This window comes from Typopeltis vanoorti, chromosome 8 (genome assembly GCF_054136105.1).
Source record: "Typopeltis vanoorti isolate ZY-2024b chromosome 8, IOZ_Tvanoo_1.0, whole genome shotgun sequence".
In the NCBI taxonomy this organism is placed as follows: Eukaryota; Metazoa; Arthropoda; class Arachnida; order Uropygi; family Thelyphonidae; genus Typopeltis; species Typopeltis vanoorti.
The window spans coordinates 90,918,018-90,942,016 of NC_143556.1; the positions used below are offsets into that span (position 1 = coordinate 90,918,018).

Below are 23,999 nucleotides of genomic sequence, written 5' to 3' on the forward strand. Positions count from 1 at the left end.
GCATACAGTTTAGGCAATGTTTGAACAGCTTGGTATCAAGAAAGCAGAGAAGAGTTACAGGTTCATTGTTTTTTCCATTAAGCAGCATGGTAAGGAACAGTTAGCATGCAAATTTGCATGGCTTTCATGCCAATTTCCATGTACTTCATGATGGAATCAAAAAACAACAGATTTCTTCCATATCTGGATTGCTCATTGGGTGTGTGTGGTGGGGGGAGATCTGTGGGCAAAGTAAACTTACATATTTTGTCTATGGAAGACACAGGTATGTTGCATCCACCATTACTCCACGCACATGCAAAAAAGTGTCATTAGATCCTACATGATTGGCATAAAACATTTCAAGCAATAATAAGAAGTACATTCAAGAACTCAAAAATATCTTGTTATATGGACTAAGATAAAAATTTAGTTTATAACCTTCAGTGTCTCCAATTCAGAGAAGCTGCAAATACAATATGTATGCCAACTTCAGTGCAATGAAAACCAAGGCTGATCCTCAAACAGCCAGGGCAGTTTGACAGTTCATGCTGAAATAGCATGAACTACAGGTAGCTATCATCCCTAAGCAAAGCCTTCATATTTTTAGTCACCTAAAATGTCATATCCTTCCTTAAAAAATCTACTGTCTAGGACTAACATAGCAATCTGTGGAAATCCACATGGAAGCACATCATTGATGTCAAGAAACAAAGAAAATGTAAGTTGGGTTTTTGCCATCCACACATCATATGAAACAGGATGGCCTACCAAATTATATCTGTAAATTCATGGAGGTATCTAAAATGTTATGCACTCTTACCCAGTGCATTAAAAATCAAGGTTATATAATTCAACCAGGTTTCATCTTTTCTAATCAGACATCTCAATCACTTAGAGTTAGGATATGATATTTTATTCTTTTCATCTCAGTAATGTCACATGAATGATATTACTCTGTGCACATAATTAACTGCTTAAATATTTTGTTCTATTGCCATTGTTTGAATTATGTAATTGCTTGATTTTAAAGTCTTAATTAATTTTTTATCCCTGAAATGTCCCACAAAAAATTTGAAACCTCACTGAGCCAGTAAACAGTCATTTTTTCTCTCTTTGTTTCTCTGTTGCTAATTCTGGCACACCTTTTTACAGCATCACCACTGCTTTCAGTCCATTGCACAATCACATTATCATACTCAAATCACAATACATTTGCATCCACCACTCAAACAACAGGTAGTATACAAATTATGCTGTGAATGGAGTAGTATTAAGGCAGGCTGGTTGAGTGAAAATTTGCAAAAATGAACATATAAAAGAAGAACACAATTTTTTGGGGCAAAAAGTTAAACTTTGTATAAATTTTTTCCCTCACTTATCTTGGCAATCAGTGATATGTAAAGTTATATCATATTAAGAATGAAGCTACTTTAATGAATTTGGATTTATAGTGATTTCCTTGTTTGATTTATTGTCTAATTATTTTAGATATATTGAAGAAAAGGAAAAAGAACTTTTTCAAGTTAAGGAAGATTTTATTTCTCGAGAATTATTGTATAAAGAAAAGATTTCATTCCTTGAACAACTTAGAGATGCAGTACCATTAGAAATAAAAGAGAAGTTGGAACACTTAGAAGATGATGCTAAAAAGTAAGATTGTAAGCATTTGAAATAAAATTCCATATTCGGTAAACATTGGATCTTCAAATGCTTTGAATGAGATAGTGAAATACGATTGAGTTTACTCATGCTAAAAGCCTATTTTAGGAAAACCATAGGCTGCTTATGGAAGTTTTATTTATTATGAAGCTCCTCATTTTACTAGTCAGTGTAATTGTAGCTAATCATGTTTAAGAGCAACTGTTTTTGTCAAATTAATTGCTTGAGCCGTGTAGTTTAGTGATTGAAACATAAAAGTAATCAAGTGTGCACTAAAGTAATTCCAGAAATTAAAATAAAAATGGCCAAATTATATTTTTTTAGTAAAAACATACCTTGAGAATATGCTGAAGGTAAAAAAGTAATGAATTCTCTGTTCTTCTGCTGTTGTTCATAAACAATTTTATTACTGATTGTGAATTAAAAATATGTTGAAGTGGTAGGCAATAGAAAAGAATAAGCACATTTTTAAAAATCAGAAAAAAAAAACCCTGAACCACCAGTATGCACAAGAATAAGTTAAATATGAATTTAACAGAAAATTTGTTCTAAAATAGAACAAAATAATTATTATGTTTCAGTGACCAGTTACATATGCTCTCTGTATCTTGAGTAATGTTACATATTGTTACCGAACACTTTTAAACAACAGTTTAAATTCAATTGCATTTGTGATGAATTATGGTTCAATGAATTGCCATTTGATAAACTATCTTTCAATTAACTGTTTTCAATTGAATATTCATGGAACCAGAAGTGGGTGTAGAGGATATCATGATAGTGCTAAATCAAAAAGTTACATCATTACAAACTTCTTATCAACAAGTTTCCTCCAAATTAATCTGTTATCTTCCAAGACTGCAATATTATCAGATTTTATATTTCTGTCTTCTAAGGCACTTTTTTTACTGTTGTCCGTCTACCTAGATCTTAGTCTTCTTCTAAGTCTTTTCATTCCTTCATAACAAAGAACACTTGTTTGCTAACCTTTCCATTCTGTTTAAGTGATACCACCAGAGATTAGCTCTGTTAACACATTCCTGAATACTAACAATATCAAGTTCTTTCCTAATATTGATCCTAATTTTTAATAGGTTACTGCCACCTGTTTATTCCCCTAACCTTTCTCAAAACTTGCATATCTGTGGTCTTCAATCTTTGATGAAATGTTTATTTCTAATCCAGCTCTCAGATCCATAAGTTAAAATTGATTTGAATACTGACTTGTATGCAGCTAGTTTTGTGGTTTGACTAATTTTTGTCTTATTCCATATAAATTTATTCATTTGACTTCCTATCATGCTTCCTATCTTATTAGCTTTGCTACTTTTGTTGTCTATTTCCATTATTTATTTATTTAGCATATGGCTCACACATGAAAAGTCTGACAGGTTTCCATTGTATGCACATTGGACACATTCTATTGTAATATGATTAATTGTCTGGCAGGGTGATCTATAGTCACACCTGGGTGAGGCAATCATGCTCCATTTGTAAAGGTGGTCTACACATCTGCCATGATCGGTGCAGATTCTGTTAAGGGTAGACCAAGTTTTCTGAGTTAGGTCAAAATCCAAAGGCTTTTGACCTAACTTTTGACCGAAGTGTTGGGTCCACTAATTCATGGAAGCCCCCCTGTTGAAGTGTTACACCAGAACTCCTTTTCACTTCTCCTTCATGTTAAAACTTGTCTCCGCAATATTTTTTGCTGTTAAGATCGGAGGGTGCTTTGACTTTAGCCTATTTATTTCTAGGGGTGGGTTTCCATACGTTATTTGTCATCTTCACTAAAATTTGTGCATAAATAGCTGAAAAGTTTTATTTGTTCTGTTTTTTCTATTCAAAATGCAGTTCATGTTTTCAGTGTTTCTGTCTATTTTCATTGTCTTTATCTTTTTATTATTGATGTTCATACCAAATTTATTACATCAGTTATTCAATTTAATCAGGGAATCATTCACTCTTGTACTGGATTTATTTAGAAGTATAAGCTGACCTGCATAAAGAAAAGAGCTGAGGTTAACATCAGGTTTAATACCATTTTAATTCATAATGTGATCCATATAGATAATTAATAACAGTGCATATAATGTGCACACTTGATTTAACCTCAGACCATTTTCTTGTACTTACTTCAATTTTAACTGCTGACTTACAACTCAAATATAGACTAATTATTGCATGATATAATGTCTTGTTTACACTGTATAACTGTATTATTATTATTATTATTTATATGGACACTCCATGGAGTGAAAAGACTCATCATGGGAGAACCATTCTATCCATTAACACAATACCTATCATACATCTCCTTAAACCTATTCACTATTAGGGTGCTCACAACTGCCTCTGGCAATCTTTCCGCACATTCACCACTCTTCAAGTAAAGAACCTAGTCTGCATATCCTTACAAACCACACTCTTAGACAACTTGCAAATGTGATCCCTTGTTTTCCCTCTACTCCCCATGTATTGAAAAATTTCTTCTGTGTCAGTCTTATAGTGTCCTTTTAGTAACTTATAAGCTTCTATCATGTCCCCCTCTCCTCTGCCTGTCAGCTGAACTCTGCAATCCATACACCCTTAATCTGTTGTTATAGGGAACATTCAACCGACCTGTTTTGCACAGCTTTTCTTTTGACAACTTATCATGTGCTTTTTTCATATCTACAAAGCTGAAATATAGATTCTTGTTATATTTTCATGATTTCTCACTACTTGTCTTAAAGTGAAAATCTGATTTTGAGAACCTTTGTTTGACCAGAATCCAGCATGTTCTTCTCCAAAATTCCCTTCTACAATTTTTCTTAGCTGTTTCTCAAGTATATTTGCCTAAACAGGAACACTTAGTAGGGAAATTCCATTGTAATTCTCAAATTCAGTTTTATATAGATGGATACTATTAGAGCTCTATTCCAATCATCCAGAATTTTACCCTCTGACATGGTGGTCTGAATTATGCAATGTGACCTCTATAAAACCTTTACCTCAATATTTGAGCATTCCTGGTTGAATATTATCTACCCCTGCTGCCTTTCCACATTTCAGGATTTTAATGATTTTCTATTTCAAGTATTGATATGTACTCCTCTTTGCATTCCTCTATTTTTTCTATTACTGTTCTTTTACTGATCAGTTCATTAATAGTCCTTCAAAGTAATTACTCCCAACATCTAGAATATCCTTATCTTCAGTTTTCATGTCACCGTTATCTAATCTTTCAAGGTTGTAGCATTACAGTAATTAACTTTAATGAAGTACAGATATTTCGTACTAAAAATAACAGTGCATCATCATTCTGTAGAAACAAGCATATCAAAGAACAAGAATATAAAGCACATACCACAATTGGTTTACCAATTAAAAATGGTTGCTGCAAGCTAAAAATGATTATATCAGTAAATAATATTAAAAACTAGTTTTGATGTTTACATAAAATGGGGGATTCTCTCCCCCCTCCCAAAAGTTTTGGGGGAGGGGAAAGAGAGAGAGCGAGAGAGAGAATTGTTCTATTTCAGGTTAGGCTGATTTAAAAGGGCTTGGCAACTTTTTTTGGAAAGGCATTCATATTTAAATTTGCTTCTATGGAGAAGGTGAGCTTCATCCCACTGGATGCTGTATTTATTGTCAATTCTATGCTGTTCTTCCAGACCAAACTTATGAGGTTTCATTAATTCTTTTTTTTTTTTTCCTACAGAACAGCCTGTCTGGGTCACAGGCCATTGCAAGACTAATCGTATTATCTTAAAGTATACTAAATCACCAGGACTAAGATTCTTATATTTTCGATGTGTTTGTCTATGGATGCTCTTATTTGTTGGGAACTATGCTCACAATTTACAAGCTCATGAACAACTGAGTTTTTTTCTACTTTACACCTTCAAGATATTCATCAATATCTGAGAAACCCAAGTTTGTTATCTGTAGGTGTTAAGTCATTTAGAAAGTTAGGATCAAATAAAGCAAATAAAGCTTGTGGCAAGTAAGAATCCCAATTAGACAATTTAGTATTAGCTAAATGGAAAGTGTCTGTTTTAACCTTTGGCACATTCCAAGGATGATAAGGCATAGTAAAAAGCTTCTTATATTTAATAACTTACATAATTGCAACATAAGTTCCACTGTAAAATTTGCAGTTTGCAGTGTGATCAGATAAAATTGTTTTAGATGTATATACCTTGAAATTATCAGCTTCAAAAACTTATTAGTTACAGTTTTTGCAGGCAATCCTTCACAGGCAGTTTCTGATGATAGCATATCAATAGATACAAGGATGTATTTATTTCCTTGCTTTGTTATGGGTGAGGGTCTCATTATATCAATAGGTACAGCTTGAAATGGTCTAACTGGTGTCGAAAAGGGTTTTAGAGCTGTGCCATGCCACTAAAGGTAGACCTAGTTGGACATAAGTGACAGTATTTTGCATATGAATTAATATAATTTCTAATATCTTTTATTAATGATGTGCCAGTGTCTCTCACATCCTAGATGACTAGCCAGATCAAAGTTATGAAAAGTATAGAGAATCCAAGGTTTCATTATCATTGGAGCTAAAATTCTTACTTTAATTCCACCTTCATCTGTATCTTTTGATAATAATAACATATCTAAATAGAGCATTTGAAGGCGGGGGGGGGGGGAATCTTTTGGAAAAGATTCACCTCTTACTCTTTCATACGCTGTATGGAACATAGACTTAACACTTAATGAAGAATTAGCTTTATCGAATCCAGAATGAACTTTCAGTAAGCTCCTTTGAGTATATACGTCATCTTGCAAACAGATAGTTCCTTTACCTTTATCTGATAAAACAGAGTTATTAAAAGACATTTCAGTGTTTCTTCCATCATTTTGTTATGGCAAATTATTTTCTGTGCTGCTTCCTTAATGGAATCCAGAAATATCAAGAGCAGATCTAGCGTAGCAAAGTATTCTGCTCCTTCTTAACCAGTTAATAATTTTTCAATTTTACAAAGAGGAAAACCAAAGGGCTTAGTGACTTTATTAATTTCTCTTAGATCTAAAGCAAATCTTAAACCTTTATTAAGTTTTTCTAAGAGAATAAAAGGACTAGCAAATACGTGGGTGGTCTAAAAAGTTCTTGGCCTAACAATGAAAAAATGAATTTATAATTTCAAATTTTTTTTTTTTTTTTCAATATAATCTCCCTTAAGACTAATACATTTATTCCAGCGATGCTCCAGCACCATTATCCCATCTCTGTAGTGGTTCTCAGTAAGATCTGCAAATACCTCTCTACAGCTGCATATATTTGGTTATATTCTCGTCATAATTGGTAGCATAGCCAAGTGAAAAAACTTCCATCACCTATCTTTAATCCAGAGAATTTTAATAATAAGGCGTTGACATTTTTTGGTGATATAACTTGTGATATAATTTAATAATATAAGTTATATGGTGATATAACTTATGCATTACTTCCATCTTAGTATCACCACCTCTGGGTCTGGCTCCCACTGATGTGAGACCTCAATAAAGGTCAAAATCAGTTTGGTTAGTGACCCCTCTCCATAATGCATAGCATTATATATACCCATAAGGATATGTGCTTTGCATTATGGGATACTAAGGCAAGTGATCAGAACTTTTACCACCTTTACCACGAGTTGCCCCAGTCCTGAAAATACTTCAGTCGCAAACTTTGTTTGCTTACACTTGGATAAAGGGTAAACCTAATATATAATTAGTCTGGTTAAAAGATCGGAATAATATTCCTTGGTTATTGTTTTACCCTTTCCAAGATAATTAATAAACAAAATGCCTTTAGCATCCCAAAACACTGATGCCATGATCTTTCCTGCTGATGGAAAACCAACTTTGTCTTCTTTGGCACTGAACAACTGGCTTCTGTCCACTGTTTTGACTGCTGTTTGGATTCTGGTGTGTAATGGTAAATCCAAGTCTCATCCATAGTAATAAATCAATGCACAAAATCAGTTTTATTCTTGTTAAAACGCTCCAAGCACTGTTCAGAGATTTTCATGCAAATGCATTTTAGATCTGCTGTGAGCAAGCGCAGCACCCATCTAGCGCAAAGCTTTTTCATTTGCAATTCTTCATGCAAAATATATTCTGCACATTCTTTTGAAATGCCTATAGTCTCAGCAATTTCACACACTTTGACTCGACAGTCATCCAATACCATATCATGCACTCGATCAATGATTTTTGGTGTTGTTACACTTTTTGGACATCCTTCACCTGGATCATTTTCAAGGCTGGTATGGCCACGTTTAAACTCGGCAGCCTACTTCTTAATTGTCAAAAAATGAAGGAGAAGAGTACTCATAAACTTTTATGAACTTTGAATGAATTTCTTTTGGTGTTAAACCTTCTTTTGCAAAGAATTTTATGACTGCACGTTACTCAATTTTATCCATTTCAAGGGATACAGACAGCACTTTTGCTTCAGACAGCTGTATAAATCAAACTACTTGATAGAACTTGCAATTTCACATGGATGCTTATGACAGATGTACCAACTTAGAAAAAAAAATCTCTTGCCGATAGTGTTGCCATCTATTGTCGAGGCTGAGAAATTTTCAGACCATCGTCGTATATCTAATTTTTTGTAGTTTAGAGGTTATCTGGTTTCAGATTATTAATGAAATTTTGAAATATAGGTGGAAACAGTTATTTGAAGAACTTCAGAAGAAGATTGAGCCATTCAAGGTAATTTTTTCATCTTATATATATATATATATACACACACACACACATATTACTCCCATCCACGAAAAGTTATTTGCAAACTTATAATATACTTTTACTGTATGTGGGCCAATGATTTTTTAAAAATTTCCATCAGTTTTATATATATATATATTGTATTTTTTAATTTATTTTTTATATAGTACAGAAACCTTACTCTAGATATACTTTAGGGAATGAAAGCCATCTCCCACCTAAAAGCAACTGCAAACATCCATGCCCATAGTGGGATTCGAACTCACAGCCAGTTGGTTGGAGAAGGGGGGTATGCTAACTACTCAGTTAACTAGGCTGGCAGATGCATTCATTCCTTCATGATATTTAGTATGCATTATGGCAATCAAAAATTTGCTATAGTGTTGAAGTAATATCTTGAATTTTAGATAAAATGCCTTTAATTAGTTTTGTTTCAATCTTCATTGATATCTGGCATCCTGTGTTACCTTCAGGCAGCTAGAGTACATCCTTACTTGAAATTTCAGAATTTCATTTGAATGATTTGGCTTAATTATGGTGGATTGATTTCTTTAGTGTGATTTCTTACATTTCTTATTTTGACACTTGTACCTGTTATGTTAGATTTAGATCTACTTTTTGCATAGTTTTGGAATTGAAAAGTTGGTGGCTTATAATGCTTGTTTTGGGTATGAACTGTTATCTACAGTATTCCAATTAATTTAATGAATCGGGGATTGTTGGAATTTTCTTTCTAGTTCATTAATCTTTTTTGAGTTGCCAACATCTGAGTGGAGTTACATTGTGTTACAATGTAACTCAGATGTTGGTGCTAGTCATTCACTCTCATTTCTGAGGGTTGTTGACTTGCACCTGCAGGTTTCTTTAAATTTGCATTTGTGCTAAGTTTTCATGTGACATAAAGGAGCAAATATTTTTTTTATTTCACTCTGTGAAGATACCCAGTACGTGATCAGAAAGTCATGATTTTAGTATTAATGAAATCTGATCTCATTTCTGTTCTTTTCATATTGGTATTGTACTGTGTTTCATAAATGAAGCACGTTACTGCTGCACTTGATTTGGTATGTCCTGAGTACACAAAGGAAGGAATGAATCTTTGTAGTAGTTGAATATACATTTCAATTTTTGTATGTGTGGGCAGGTTTAAAGATAGCATTTAAATTATGTATCATATGACTTCATCATAACCGTTTTTGGTTTTTTAATTTAAGGTATATTCTTATTGAATTTTTTGTTATTCACTGTTTATGAATGTTATTGATATTGGAAGCCAGTTTTATGAATGATTGATATTGGAAGGAAATTTGTCTTGTAAAATAATCACTGATTTGTACTTTTGTGGCTCCCACCCACCACAAAAAATTTAGATTTGAATCTATAGTATATTCATACCATGGGTGGGTTAAGGATTTTTTATATGTGCTTCTTATTGATATTGTATTTTTTTTTCTTTTTTGTATTTTGTAGTTATTTATTTTTAACTGGTCTGGAAACTGCTCTAGAGACCAAACATGGGACTTTTTCAAGCCTCTTGGGACTTCAATAAGCAGGGTGGTGGTCTCACACTGTACAATTAATATTCATCTCCCACCTAAATATAATCACAAACTTCCATGCCCATGGTGGGATATGAACCCTAAACTTATTGGTTGGAGAGAGCATATATGTTAACCACTCAGCCAACCAAGCCAGCAGAAATGGGCAAATATATCATAAGTGACTGCTAAATTATTGCTGTTCAGCATGACATTTTTATAGGAAGTAAAATAAGATTTACCAAATTGCTGAGTATCACTGCTACTTTCATGGCCGAGTGATAATTCTGAATAGATTTATTCTACAAGATAGAATTTTCTTGGTCAGCTGATTTGCATTTTCAAAATGATGTAGAGAAACAGTCATCGCATACCAAATTGCATCAAAATAAAAAGTACAAATTCTCTTTCAGAGTGTTTTTCATTTATGCCCATACAGAGAAAGCTGTTCTCATAGAAGTCTTCAAAAATTTGGCAATTGCCCAACATTATTCATTAAATGAGGGAGGGGGGTATCTACTTTTATAGATACAGATATTTGAAATGTTTGTAGGATGATTGATTACCTATAAGTCAGCAAAATATTCTTAGGAAAAACAAACCTCAAAATAGAAAAGACTAAAATACTGAAATTTAGTGCCTAGCCTACAATGATTACCATTAGTCTTTGTAGTTTGTGACCAGAAGCAGCAACACTTAATGGCAATTTCACACTGTTGAACAGTACTTAAGTATACTAATAAACTAGATTTTATTTATCATACTGAGAGCACCAAGATCTTCATCACAGTTAAAAGTATCAACTAAAATACAAGACCCTGTACTTTACCGACTGACATTATACAAGTGGTACAATACAATTAAATATCAGGTAGTGGGAGCATCATTTGACTCTGCAAGATACCTCCTGTTTCCATTAGAAACCAAGGCAAACACAGAAAAAAGTCAGCAGGAACAATATCAACTTCAAAAGAACTGAAAGAATGAAGACCCTAAGGTGAAAAAAACCTAAGTATGAAGAATAGAATGATTTAGTCAAAACCAACATGTCAATGAAAGGTGAGGCTAAAGATAGTAATATTGAAAATAAATTAGCATTTATGCATGTTTTTAAGATAATGCAAAGAATTCACAAGCCTCTTGGGAATTAGTCTTAATCATCATCTATCTTCTAATTTTTTAGAATATGACAATGCAAACTAGATTAGTAATTATAAAAACTTTAATAACTACCTATATTTCAGCAATGCTACATTGCCAATTTTAGACATCATAAAACATTGATATGTGCATGTTTAGGCATTCACACTAAACAAATGAGTCTGAAGAAATGCAACAGAAGTTAGCCCCTAGAGTGGCCAATAGTAGACTGAATTGAGTTGTCTTGGCTGTTGGGCTGGTGATCTTATGTATGCTTCCCAAATTTGATGAGGTTTGGAAAGTTTTTCAGAGCTGAGGCAAAACAAATAAATAGTCTTTCATACTTGTACTTGCCGCAGTGTAATAAAGTGGCTTTCTTCTAGTGTATCCTGTGGTGGGTGTCCAAAGCATGGTCAGCAAGTCCTGAGTGGCTGTATTAGTGGAACCAGATGTAGTCCTTGTGTTCAGATATCCTGATATTGGCTGTAGTAGGACAGTTTACAACTGCAAGGAACCTGGTATACTCCTGGTAGGTCTAGGGGAAGTGGCTGGTCTTTGGGGGAGCAGATAAGAGATGCTAATTTCTTATGTGGCTTGTAACTGGTTGTGAGGTCATATTTCCTTAGAATTTTAAATTTTTCGGATGTATCCTGGATATATGGAATGGTGATAGATTTAGAGTAATCTTGAGTAGATTAGAGTAGCCTTGAAGATGGAGGGAGTGGTTACTTGGTTTTAATAGTTTTTGGATTTTTTCCAGGTTGTAACCATTGGCTAGGAAGGTGTTAAAGATATGGTCAAGTTCAGTAGTTAGGGCATTGTTATCTGAACTGATTAATTTTGCCTGTTATATAGGGTTTTTATAATTCCATATTGTTGGAGGGGGATGACTGCTGGTGAATGTATCTACCTGTATGTATAGGTTTTCTGTAAATGGAGAAAGCCATGGAGACATCAGGCTGGTGTGTAATTAGTGTTTAGGAAAGGAAGATTACTGTTGTTTTCCTTTTCCAAGGAAAAGCGCAGGAATAGCTTCGTTGGCATCACCCAGGAGAACATGGATGGCAGCAATCTGCTCCCATAGAAGAGTGAAGCTAGTGCATCTGTAAATGCCAGAGCCTTCAGTGACATAAATCGGTGTTTTAATTTTCACAATTCAAGATCACATTATTATCCTGACATGCTATAAGTAGAGTTTGCCACTACGCTGACTCTTGACCTTAGGATGATCCTTTCTGACATCTCAAACGCTTCAGCAGAAAAAGAATTTCAAAGAATATGATGTTAGTATATTAAAAAATTTGAAAGCCTAAAAACCCTAACATGGTAATAAATCTACCATCCCTTACTTTGAAGCCTGAAGCAATTAGCGCACTTGCACGTGGCCACAACTTCACAATTGCATCTAAAAAAATCCCTGCAGAAGAAATAATGATACGAATATAATGAGGTATCCGCAACCTTCCCAACCATATTATTGCCAACAACATCAGACTGGATGTAACCAGTGTTCTCACCCAAGCCAAAAGCAGATAATGGAAATGCCACTGTGCTTTTAAACCCATGAGATTGCACAGGTTTGTTTGCCTCTTTACTTTTAGATTGTTCTACTTACCAACCTATAGAATATGATCCCACCAGCACACAAATCAGAACACTCCATAGGCTCCTTAACGAGGTTACCTGTTGGCCATTGGAAGTGACAGACTAAAACCTTTTAACTCTAAACCCCCCCCCCCACCACCACCACCCCAGATATATGGACTACCAAAATTCCATAAACAAAATGTACCATTACATCCCATTGTGGATGGCATTGATTCTCCCACATAAAAATTAGCCAACCATTTAGCTCACACAATATACTGGCAGCACACCTTCACACATAAAAATTTCAGCTCACTATTAAATATTAAATATCACTATTAAAGCCAGTATAGAAACATCACACTCCAACACACTGACATAATGGTCAGTTTTGATGGCTCCTCCTTATTCACCAATGTCCCACTCAAAGATACCTTAGACCTCATCCAAGCCAAATTTCATCCTGAAATCTCAGCCCTATTTCAGTTCACTATGAACTCAGGCTATTTTGTTTGGCATGGAAAATTCTACAAACAGATAGAGGGGACTGCATTGAGTTCTCACTCTCTCTAAACCCCTGGCCAACTTCTTTATGGAGACCTTTGAAGAAAAAGTCTTAAACTCTGCCCCAGATAAACCCACTGTCTGGCTACGCTGTGGATGATGTTTTCTCCATTTTGGCCACATGACCTGATACACTCCACAATTTCACAACACACTTAAACAATCAATACCCCAGGGTCCAGTTTACCTTGGGAAAGGAAAACAACAGCAGTCTCCCTTTCTTCGACACTCTGATTACATGCCAGCCTGATGGATCCCTGGCTTTCTCCGTTTACAGAAAACCTACACATACAGGTAGATTCATTCACCAACAGTCCCCCCTCACCCCCAACAATATGGGATTATAAAAACCCTGTATAACAGGGCAAAATTAATCGGTTCAGGTAACAATGCCCTAACTACTGAACTTGACGATGCCCTTAACACCTTCTTAGCCAATGGCTACAACCCTGAAAAATCCCAAAAATATTAAAACCAAGTAACCACAATCCCCCTCCTCTCCTTTCAAAGCAGAGATTACTCTAAATGTATCACCATTCCATATATCTGGGGTACATCCAAAAAATTAACAAAAATCCTAAGGAAATATGAACTCACAACCAGTTAGAAACCATATAAGATTGGCATCTCTTATTACTAAATCCCTTAATGACAGTAATACACTTATGACAACGTACCTAAGAATATAAATTAAATTACACTTTAATAAATCTCGTATTTCTTATCTGCTCCATCAATTCCCCTAGACCTACCTGGAGTATACTAGGTCCCTTCTGGTTGCAAACTGTCCTACTACGGCCAAACAGGGCCAAACAGACTGCCAATATCAGGATATCCAAACACAAGGACTGCATCCGGTTCCACCAATGCAGCCACTCAGGCTAGCAAAACTTGCTGGCCATGTTTTGGACGCTCACTACACTGAAGGAAGGCCACTTTATTACACTGCAGCAAGTACAATCATGAAAGGCTATTCCTTGAATCTGCCTCAGCTATGAAAAATTTTCCAAACTTCGCCAAATTGGGAAAGAATAAGATCGTCAGCCCAATGGCCAAGACACCCCACTAGGGGCACCATTTAGAGTGGAGAACCCATTGCTGTCTCCTCTATCTGTTTGTAGAATTTTCCATGCCAAACAAAATATCCTGAGTTCATAGTAAAATGAAATAGGACTGAGATATCAGGAGGAAATTTGGCATGGATGAGATCTAAGGTATCTTTGAGTGGGACATTTGTGAATAAGGAGGACACATCAAAACTGATCATTATGTCAGTGTGTTGGAGTGAAAGGTCTCTATACTGGCTTTAAAGTGGGCTGAGTTTTCAATGTGTGATGATGTGTTGCCAGTATAATATGTGAGCACTTTGGCTAATTTGTATGTGGAGGAATCAGTGCCATCCACAGTTGGACGTAATGGCACATTCTGCTTATGGATTTTTGGTTGTCCATATATTTGGGAGGGGGGGTGTCTAGAGTTAAAAGGTTTTAGTCTTTTCAACCTCATTTGCTTAGTGTGAGTATCTGCATGCACATATCATTGTTTTGTGATCCCTGAAGATGGCATTGTAACATTTCTGAAATATAAGTAGTTATTAAAGTTTTTATAATTAATTATCTAGTTTGCTTTGTAATTTGCTAAAAAATTAGAAGCTGTGTCTAACCAATGTATAAACGTACCTACAGTAAGTTTATACATTGGTTATATATATATAATCATCATCTAATTACTGATATATACCATCTGGGTGGGTGTACTGGACGTTATAATAATACTACTTTAAAAGATTACGACATTACTAATTTCTTCTTGACAGTTTACCTCAAAATGAGTCTGTCAGCACTTCAACATTGTCAGATTTTATATTTCTGCCTTCCAAGGCACTTTTTACTGTATCAGTCAAAGTAGATCTTGGTCTTCCTCTGGATCTTTTCCCTACCATCCTGGTAAAAATATATTGTTTTGTTAACCTTTCCTCTTTCATTTTGTTAAAGTGACCATACCACCTGAGATTACTTCTGCTCACTCATTCCTGAATAATAATGTCAAGTTGCTTTCTAATATTGTCATTTTTAATTATTTTGTCAAGGATTCCATCTGTTCACTCTCTTAATCTTTCTCAGAACTGCATTCTATGGCTTTCAGTCTTTGATGAAGAGTTTTATTTCTAATCTGCCTCTCAGATCTATAAATTAAAATTGATTTGAACACCGTCTTGTATACAGCTCGCTTAGTGTTTTGACTAATTTTTCTCTTATTCCATGCAAATTTTTAATTTTTTTTTTTTTTCCAGTTGCCTTCCTGCTATACCAGCTGTGCTAATTTTGTCATCTATTTCCATAATTAATTTGCCATCTTTCCTACAAAGTATACCTAAATAGCCAAAGTCTTGGTCTCTTACAAGTTTCCCTTCCATGTTTATCTTAGCCATTTATCGAGTAGACTTGCATAAATCTTACCAGGAACACTCATTAGGGAAATTCCTCTAATTTTCACATTCAGTTTTATTTCTCATTTTATAAATGCCTACTATGAGAGCTCTGCTATAATCATCTAGAATTACTCTCCAACCATGCCTTCTGAATTATGCAGTGTAGCCAGTCATCTACCCCAGCTGCCTTTTCATATTTCAGGTTTTTAATGGATTTTCTACCTCCAGTGCTGATACGTACTCCTGATTGCATTCCTCTTGTATGGTTTTCTACCTCCATACTGAATTAAAGCTTCTTTCATTTATCAGTCTTTCAAAGTAATTATTCCAGATCCCTCCACACACACACACACACACACACACACACTAGCCACTGAATTAGAAACTTTTGTGCAGATATATATATGAACATCACATATTATGCAAAATATTACATGTGTTACCATGTATTCTAGGCAATTGAGAATACTTCTAGTCAGTAATTGTTAATAGTGTTCATCACAATGGGGAAAAAACAAAGGATATTTCAGAATTTGATAAACTGCTTATTGTGGGTGCCTGTCTGGTGGGACTCACGATTTTAAAAACAAAGAGATCACCAGTTTCTCAAAAGGTGAAATATCCCAGGTGTTTAATCAATGATAAAATAACCCACATTGCTTGTTTAGAGGTGTAACTGTGTCCTAGGACAGTCTGTCAGGAATGAGATCACCATCATCTGAGAAGGCTTGTATAGACAAGCAGAACTTCCTGTTGCAGCAATTAATCGAAGCATTTAATGAAGGTTGTTCCCAACTCATATCTCACCGAACTATGCACAGAGAATTGAAGAGGATTGGTATTAGCAATAGCTAAAGGAGGTCCAACATGGTATTATATAAATGTTTCTAATTCAATGGCTGGCTTGTGTAGAATATCCATCTTCACTTTGCATGTCACATTTATCATTTCTGATTCCCTTTTAAAATCCTCTTTCCTCCATTTCCAAGGTATTTTAATAACCTCCAAATATTTTGCTACCTTACTAATATTTACTTTGTTTTTTTTTCTTAAATTCTTTTCTTGACTTTTGTTTAGCTAGTTTTTCTACAGTGCTTTGCTTTCTTACATTTTTCTCTGTATCTCACAGAGCCCAAGCTGTTTTATTTGCCAATAACTTTTGATATGCTTTCTTCTTTACCTTGACTGCCTGTTTAAATTTTGAGTTCATCATGGAGTTTTGATTTTTCTATTCTTGTAGACAAGCTCACCACATGTCGCTCTCTTTCTGTCTAATCAGTCAGTATTTTCTTCACAGTCTGCTACTAACTTCATAAAGTTTGGTTCTTGTTTTCAAACTGTTTAATTTTTCTTGAATGATATATGTGTATTTTTGAGTTCACAGTTCACCTTTTAAAGCTGCTCAACTTTATTTTACATTTTTGCACACTTTTTTTTTTTTAGTATGGTATTCAGTTTTATCTTGCTTAAAACCAAATGATTATCACTTCCTATTTCTGATCCTCTGTATGCTCTTGTGTCTTTAACCAACTTGTAGATACCACTGTCAACAATAACATACTAAATGAGACTTTTCTTGTATCTTTACTCTATGTGAATTTGTGCACATTTTATATTGGAGCATGGTGTTAGCAATGACTAGTTTATGTTCTGATTTCTCCAAATTTACCTAGAAACATTTCTGTATGATAATTGCTTCCTACTCTGCTGTTTAGATCTCCAACAAGAACAAACTTTCTTTTTCCTTTGTGTCATCTGCCTTCTTTAATGTCTCAAAAAATTCAAGAAAATTATCCTTATTTAGGGTTGAATAATATAGTTGCTACTTCTTTTCTATGATCTTTATTGCCTGAATATAACATCTTGAATTTGTTGCCTATTATATCGATCTGATGCTTATCCAGTTCTTCTGCTAGTTCCATTTCTTTTCCATTGATGCTTCTTAGGTTGATGTAGACATGGTGATATGTTACATTGTTATTCCAGTTGGTGACTTTTTACTGTTCATCCTGCTTCCATGAATGAGAGTAAGGGGACAGGGAGTAGTAATGTTGTACCATTATTATATTTTGGTTTAAGCAATTAAAAATTCAGTTAGGTTGGCAATCCCAAATTGCCAGCCTATCCTTGTTTGTTCAATATTCAGGTAGATAGCTGTTAACAAGATAGAAGGTGAGGTTGGACATTAGATCAGAAGTCCTGTTCAGTTCTTATTTCTTTAAAGACATACGGGAATCCCCTTTGAGTCATTCAGCTTTCATCCCCTTGTGTTATTGCTGATAGTGATATCTCCACATTGATTTAGGATATAATCATCATCATCAGATTCCTGCTATGTATCCTCAGGTACACAGCAGGAATTTGATGACGATGATTATACTTTGTTCTTCACTTAACATCTTCGGGGGGCAGGGATGACAGAATAATTATGATAGTACTACTTGGAAAAGCATTATTAATTTCCAATAAACAATTTTCTTCCAAATTAATATGTTATCTGTCAAGATTCCAGTATTATCAGATCTTACATTTCTGTCTTTTAAGGCAGTTTTTACTTTACCAATCCATCTATGTCTTGGTCTTCTGAATTTTTTTTCCCTACCAACCTGGCAAAGAACATTTGTTTTGGTAATCTTTTCTCTTCCATTCTGTTTAAGTGACCACACCACATAAGATTAGCTCTACTAACACACTCCTGAATGCTAACAATACCAAGTTCTTTCCTATTATTCTCATTTTTAATGTTGATACTGCCATCAATGCAATCTATCCACTCTACTAATCTTTCTCAGAACTCTCATATCAGATGTTGTTTCCAGGTGTTTTGGCTAATTTTTCTCTTATTCCATATAAATTTATTCAGTTGACTTCCTACCATACCACCTTTGTTGATTCTGTTGTCTATTTCCATGTTTAACTTACCATCTTCACTAAAAATCATGCCTAAGTAGCTGAAATGTTTTACTTGTTCTATAAGTTCTCCATTCACAGTTGATATTTTCAGTGTTTCTGCCTACTTTCATTGGTTTTATCTTTTTATTGCTGATTTTCATACCAAATTTATTACAACAGTTATTCAATTTAGTCGGGGAATCTTGCAGACTTGTGCTGGATTTATTCAGAAGTTTAACGTCGTCTAAAGTAAAGAGCTAAGATTAGCTTTGCCAATTTTGATATCAGATTTAATGCCACATTTCCTTCATAATGTGATCCATATACATAATGAATAGCAGTGGAGATAATGTGCACCCTTGTCACATACCCGATTTAACATCAAACCATCTTCCTGTACCTCCTTCAATTCTAACTGCTGACTTGCAGCTTAAATATAGACTGTATTGCTGGATGTGATGTAGCATTTGAAAGAGCTTTCCTCCTGTCACTTAGTCATATGCCTTTTCTAGATCAACAAAACTTAAATACAAAGTATTCCCTAGATGAGTCTTTGACTCCATGAGGTCTTGTTTAGTAATAAATCCTTGTTATATTCCCAAGATTTCTCAACTATTTGTCTTAAAGTGAAAATCTGATCTTGATAATCCCTATTTGGCTTGAATCTAGCTTGTTCTTCACCAAGCTTCCCTTCCACTATATGTATATAAATCTTACCGGGAATACTAAGCAGGAAATATCTCTGTAATTCTCACATTCGATTTTATTTCCCTTTTTATAAATGGGTACTATGACAGCTTCTACTCCAGTCATCTGGAATTTGACCATCTGACCAGTCCTGAATTATGCAATGCAGTCACTGTGAAATTTTTATACCTCCACATTTCAGCATTTCTGTTACTCAGGAATACAGTGGATTTGAAAGAGGGTGATCACCACAGTGTTTAATAGGGTAAATATGAGTATCATATTGAAAAGAAATATCTGCACTACTAGATCATTCTTCCATCTTCTCCCTGGTTGTTCAGGTATTTGTCTTCCATGGTATGACTACCACAGGGTGATCATCTTGAGAGCTCTACTCCAATCATTTGGAATTCAACCTCCTGATCAGAGCCTCCATAATTATGCATTGTTGCCACTGCAAAACTTTTATACCTTAGTACTTAAGCATTTCTGATCGAATATCATCTACTCCAGCCACCTTTCCACATTTAAAATTTTTGATGGATTTTTCTACCTCAAGTATTGATATGTATACTCTTCTTTGCATTCCTCTTGAAAATTTTCTATTACTGTTCTTGCACTGATCGGTTCATTTAATAGTCCTTCAAAGTAGTTACTCCCAACATCTAGGATGTCCTTATCTTCAGTTTTCATGTAACTTTTATCATCTTTTATTCATTTTACTGTACTCTTCCTGCCACTTTTAAGCTTCTTCAATGGTCTCTATAACATTTTGCTTATATTAAGAAAAGTATGGAACAAACTACCATGTTAGAGTAAATCTTTAGTTTAATATAAACCAAAATAAACACTCGATGTTTTGACTTTCACATTAAGGTCATCATCTGGAGTATAAACATGTATACAAACAAAGAAACAAGCTGCTCAACAATCTACATGGTATGCTAAAGTTACTGTTCAACTGTTATAATTATTAGCCTGAACTCTGGTGTAAAAAAAAAACTTACATCATCAAAGCTAGAGTCCTGCTATTATTATTATTAAATTAAGCTAGAGAGCAACATGTTCACGCCAATAAAAGCTGAAAATTGCTTAGAGTCCTGAAGTCAGGTTTTCTGGAAAACTAAGTTGGCTAAATGTGTGCCATCCAAATTTTGTGATTTTTATGCCACCATTATTGCTAAGATTGGGGTGGTTAATCGAAATTTCACATGCTTCTTTAAATTTCCATTCATACCAGGTTTTTGTATAAAGTAAAGAACAAGTACTTTTCCAATCAGTTTGGTGTAAGGTGTTAAGAACGTCATCTGAGAGGCCTGCTTCTCAAAAATTGTTAAATTTAACATGCCGCTTGTTCATTTTTACAGATAGGGATTGTACATCCAGTTTCTCCAATATAAGGTAAGTTACAGGTGCAATAGATGTTGCAATAAATTCCAGGGTGTGTCAATGAAAATATCCCTTCCCCACTCAGTCAAATTCATTTGCTGTCTCTGTCGCTCCCCCATCGCAACCAACTGCTCTGAGCTCTTTAATTTCCTCTCCTTAAAAATTGATTTTCTCCAATCCCACTTTGCCAACAGTGAAATTATCCTCCTAGGAAATTTTAATGCCCACAACACCAGCTGGCTAACCTCCTCCCATTATACAGATCTTGCAGGCAGAGATACTGAAATATTTGCCATCACTAATGACCTTATACAACTTGTTCAGATGCCAACCAGAATACCAGATAACATGAACCACTCCCCCAAACACCCTAGATCTCTTCCTCACCAATGACCCCTTTTCAACACAGTGAAAGTAGTGATTCCGCTGGGTAATTCTGACCATAATCTAGTACTCCTCTCTTCCCCCATGCAACAACACTTACACAGGCATTCCCATACAAGAGTAGTTTGACATTGTAACAGTGCCAAGTGGGACAGCCTCCACAACTTCTATGGCACATTCCCATGGTTGGACTATTGCTTCCAGCCTTCCCAACCCAAACATATGCACCGAACTTATCATCACCAAAGTAATCCTCACTGCCATGGAAACATACATTCTACACACTACTCTGAACTGCCATTCCATAACTAAACCCCGGTTCTCCAAAAGATGTGCCAAGGCTGTACAGATGAAACACCAGACATACCGGCTGAAATCAATAATGCCATCTTCCTTTAGAGCTTATACCGAAGCCTGAAATAGATTTAAAAAAAAAATCAATGCTTTCAAAATAGCAAAAAGCAGGAAACCAGCAGCCTGTCCAAACGGCAGCCAGGCTTTTCAGTCTCTCGCCAAAGCGAGAGACCGAAAGGCCTGGTCCCAACTTTATCATACCCAGATGGCTCTGTCACCCACAGAAAAAGCTAATCTTCTGGCTTCACACTTTGCTTCCAAAAATGCATAACTGACAATGGCAAATATCTCCCAACCATTCCAGACACCCAACATACAATGCCACCTATATCCTTTTGCCAGGATGATCAGAAAAATGCTGTCCAAATTAGACACAAAAAAGAATCTCCTAGTCCTGTTGGCATTCCCCCAATTGTCCTGAAAGTTTGCACACCAGAACTGACTCCTAATCTGTGTCACCTAATCTATGCTCCAAAGAAATGGAGCTAGCTGAGGAATTAGATAAGTACAAGATCGACATAATAGGGGTGACTGAAACAAAAAAGACCAAAACTGGTGAGATCTTTCTGAGCAATAAATACAAAATGTTATATTCAGGCAATGACAATCAAGGAAAAGAAGGAGTTGCCATAGTATTCAACACAAAATACGAGGCTAATCTTCTTGAATGGCAGTCAGTCTCAAGTAGAGTAATGTGGGCAAATATGAGAATGGGGAACTGGACAATGAGACTTATTTGTGCCTATGGTCCCACAGAAGGTTCTACTAAGGTAGAAGTGGAGGAATTTTTTGAGGCTTTAGAAAAAGCAACTGACACAATGAAAAAGGAAAAGTTGGTCCTTGTTGGGGATCTAAATAGTAGAGTAGGAAATGATTGTGAGACATACAAAAATATTTTGGGAAAATTTGGAGAAGAGAGCAAAGCAAATAATAATGGCAAATATCTGTTGGATTTCTGCTCAGGACATGGACTGGTTATTACTAACACCATGTTCCAACATAAAAATGTGCACAAATTCACATGGAGAGAAGAGGCTAGGAATAAGAAAAGTCTCATTGACTATGTTATTGTTGATAGTGATGTTTTCTCCCTGGTGCAGGACACCAGAGTGTACAGAGGATTTGAAATTGGAAGTGATCACTGTTTAGTCTTGAGCAGGATAAAATTAAATTTCATATTGAAAAGAATAACATGTAAGAAAGTTTTAAAGCGAATAAAAGTTGAGCAGCTCTCAGATATGAACTGTAGACTAAAATACAGAAATATTATTGAAAAGAAAATGAAAGAGTTTGAGAACAGGAATCAAACCTTGGAGATTCACTGGCAAACTCTGAAGGAAACATTGATTGATTCTGCCAGAGAGGCATGTGGTGAGGTTGTGTGCAAGGATAAAAAAATCAGAACTCCCTGGTGGACACAGGAAGTTAAAGAGGCAGTGAAGGAAAAGAAGAAAGCATATCAAAAGTTCCTGGCAAATAAGTCAGCTTTTACTCTTACAGAATACAGAGACAAATGTAAGAAAGCTAAACAGTGTGTAAAACTAGCTAAACAAAAGTCATGGGAGGACTTTGGCAAGAATATAGAAAATAAATATCAAGAAGGTGGCAAAATATTCTGGAGGTTGTTGAAGAAGCTTAGGAATGGAGGAAAGAGTGCTGTAAAAGGAATTAGAGATGATAAAGGTGAAATGAAAACAGGAGAAAAAGATATCCTTGAAGTATGGAGTAAGTACTTTGAAAAACTGCTAAATGAAACAAGCAGTGATGACAGCACAGTGATAAAAAACACTGACCAGGCATGCAGTCATGAATACATATCCATACTTGAAGTAGAAAAAGCCATCAAAGGCTTGAAATGTGGAAAGGCAGCAGGAGTAGATGATATTCGACCAGAAATGCTGAAGTATGGTGGTATAAGAGTCTTACAGTGGCTGCACTGCATAGTTCAGAAAGCCTGGACTGATGGACGAATTCCTGATGATTGGAGTAAAGCTCTCATAGTACCCATATATAAAAAGGGAAATAAAACTGAATGTGAGAATTACAGAGGTATTTCCCTACTGAGTGTTCCTGGCAAGATCTATGCGAGTATACTTGAGAAACGGTTGAGAAGAATTGTGGAAGAAAAGCTTGGTGAAGAACAAGCTGGATTCAGGCCAAATAGAGGCTGTCAGGATCAGATCTTCACTTTACGACAAATAGTCGAGAAAGCATGGGAATATAACAAAGATCTGTATTTAAGTTTTGTTGATTTGGAAAAGGCATATGACAAAGTGCCAAGAGAGAAGCTATTCAATACGCTGCAGTTATATGGTGTCAATGGAGCACTATATCAAGCAATACTTAGTCTTTATTTGAGTTGTGAGTCAGCAGCTAGAATTGAAGGAAGTACAGGAAGATGGTTTAATGTTAAATCTGGTGTGAGACAAGGATGTACATTATCCCCTCTGTTATTCATTATCTATATGGATCACATTATGAAGGAATGTGGTATTAAACCTGATATCAAAATTGGAGATGTTAATGTCAGCTCTTTGCTTTATGCGGATGATGTTATACTTCTAAATAAATCCGCTACAAGTCTCCAAGATTCTCTGACTAAATTGAATAACTGTTGTAATAGATATGGTATGAAGGTCAGCAATAAAAAGACAAAGACAATGAAAATAGGCAGAATCATT

General features: G+C 35.2%; 1 protein-coding gene across 2 annotated transcripts in view; it reads left to right on the forward strand.

Moving 5' to 3' along the window:
- Positions 1-23,999, forward strand: part of LOC150104187 (uncharacterized) — a 334,543-nt gene that overhangs the window by 268,985 nt on the left and 41,559 nt on the right. The window contains exons 11-12 of one of the 2 annotated variants that reach the window (XM_090396816.1): positions 1,471-1,632; positions 8,289-8,337. In XM_090396816.1, coding sequence (XP_090252942.1) covers positions 1,471-1,632; positions 8,289-8,337 — 211 coding nt within the window. The remainder of the gene's footprint in view (positions 1-1,470; positions 1,633-8,288; positions 8,338-23,999) is intronic. The other variant, XM_090396817.1, reaches the window with a different exon arrangement.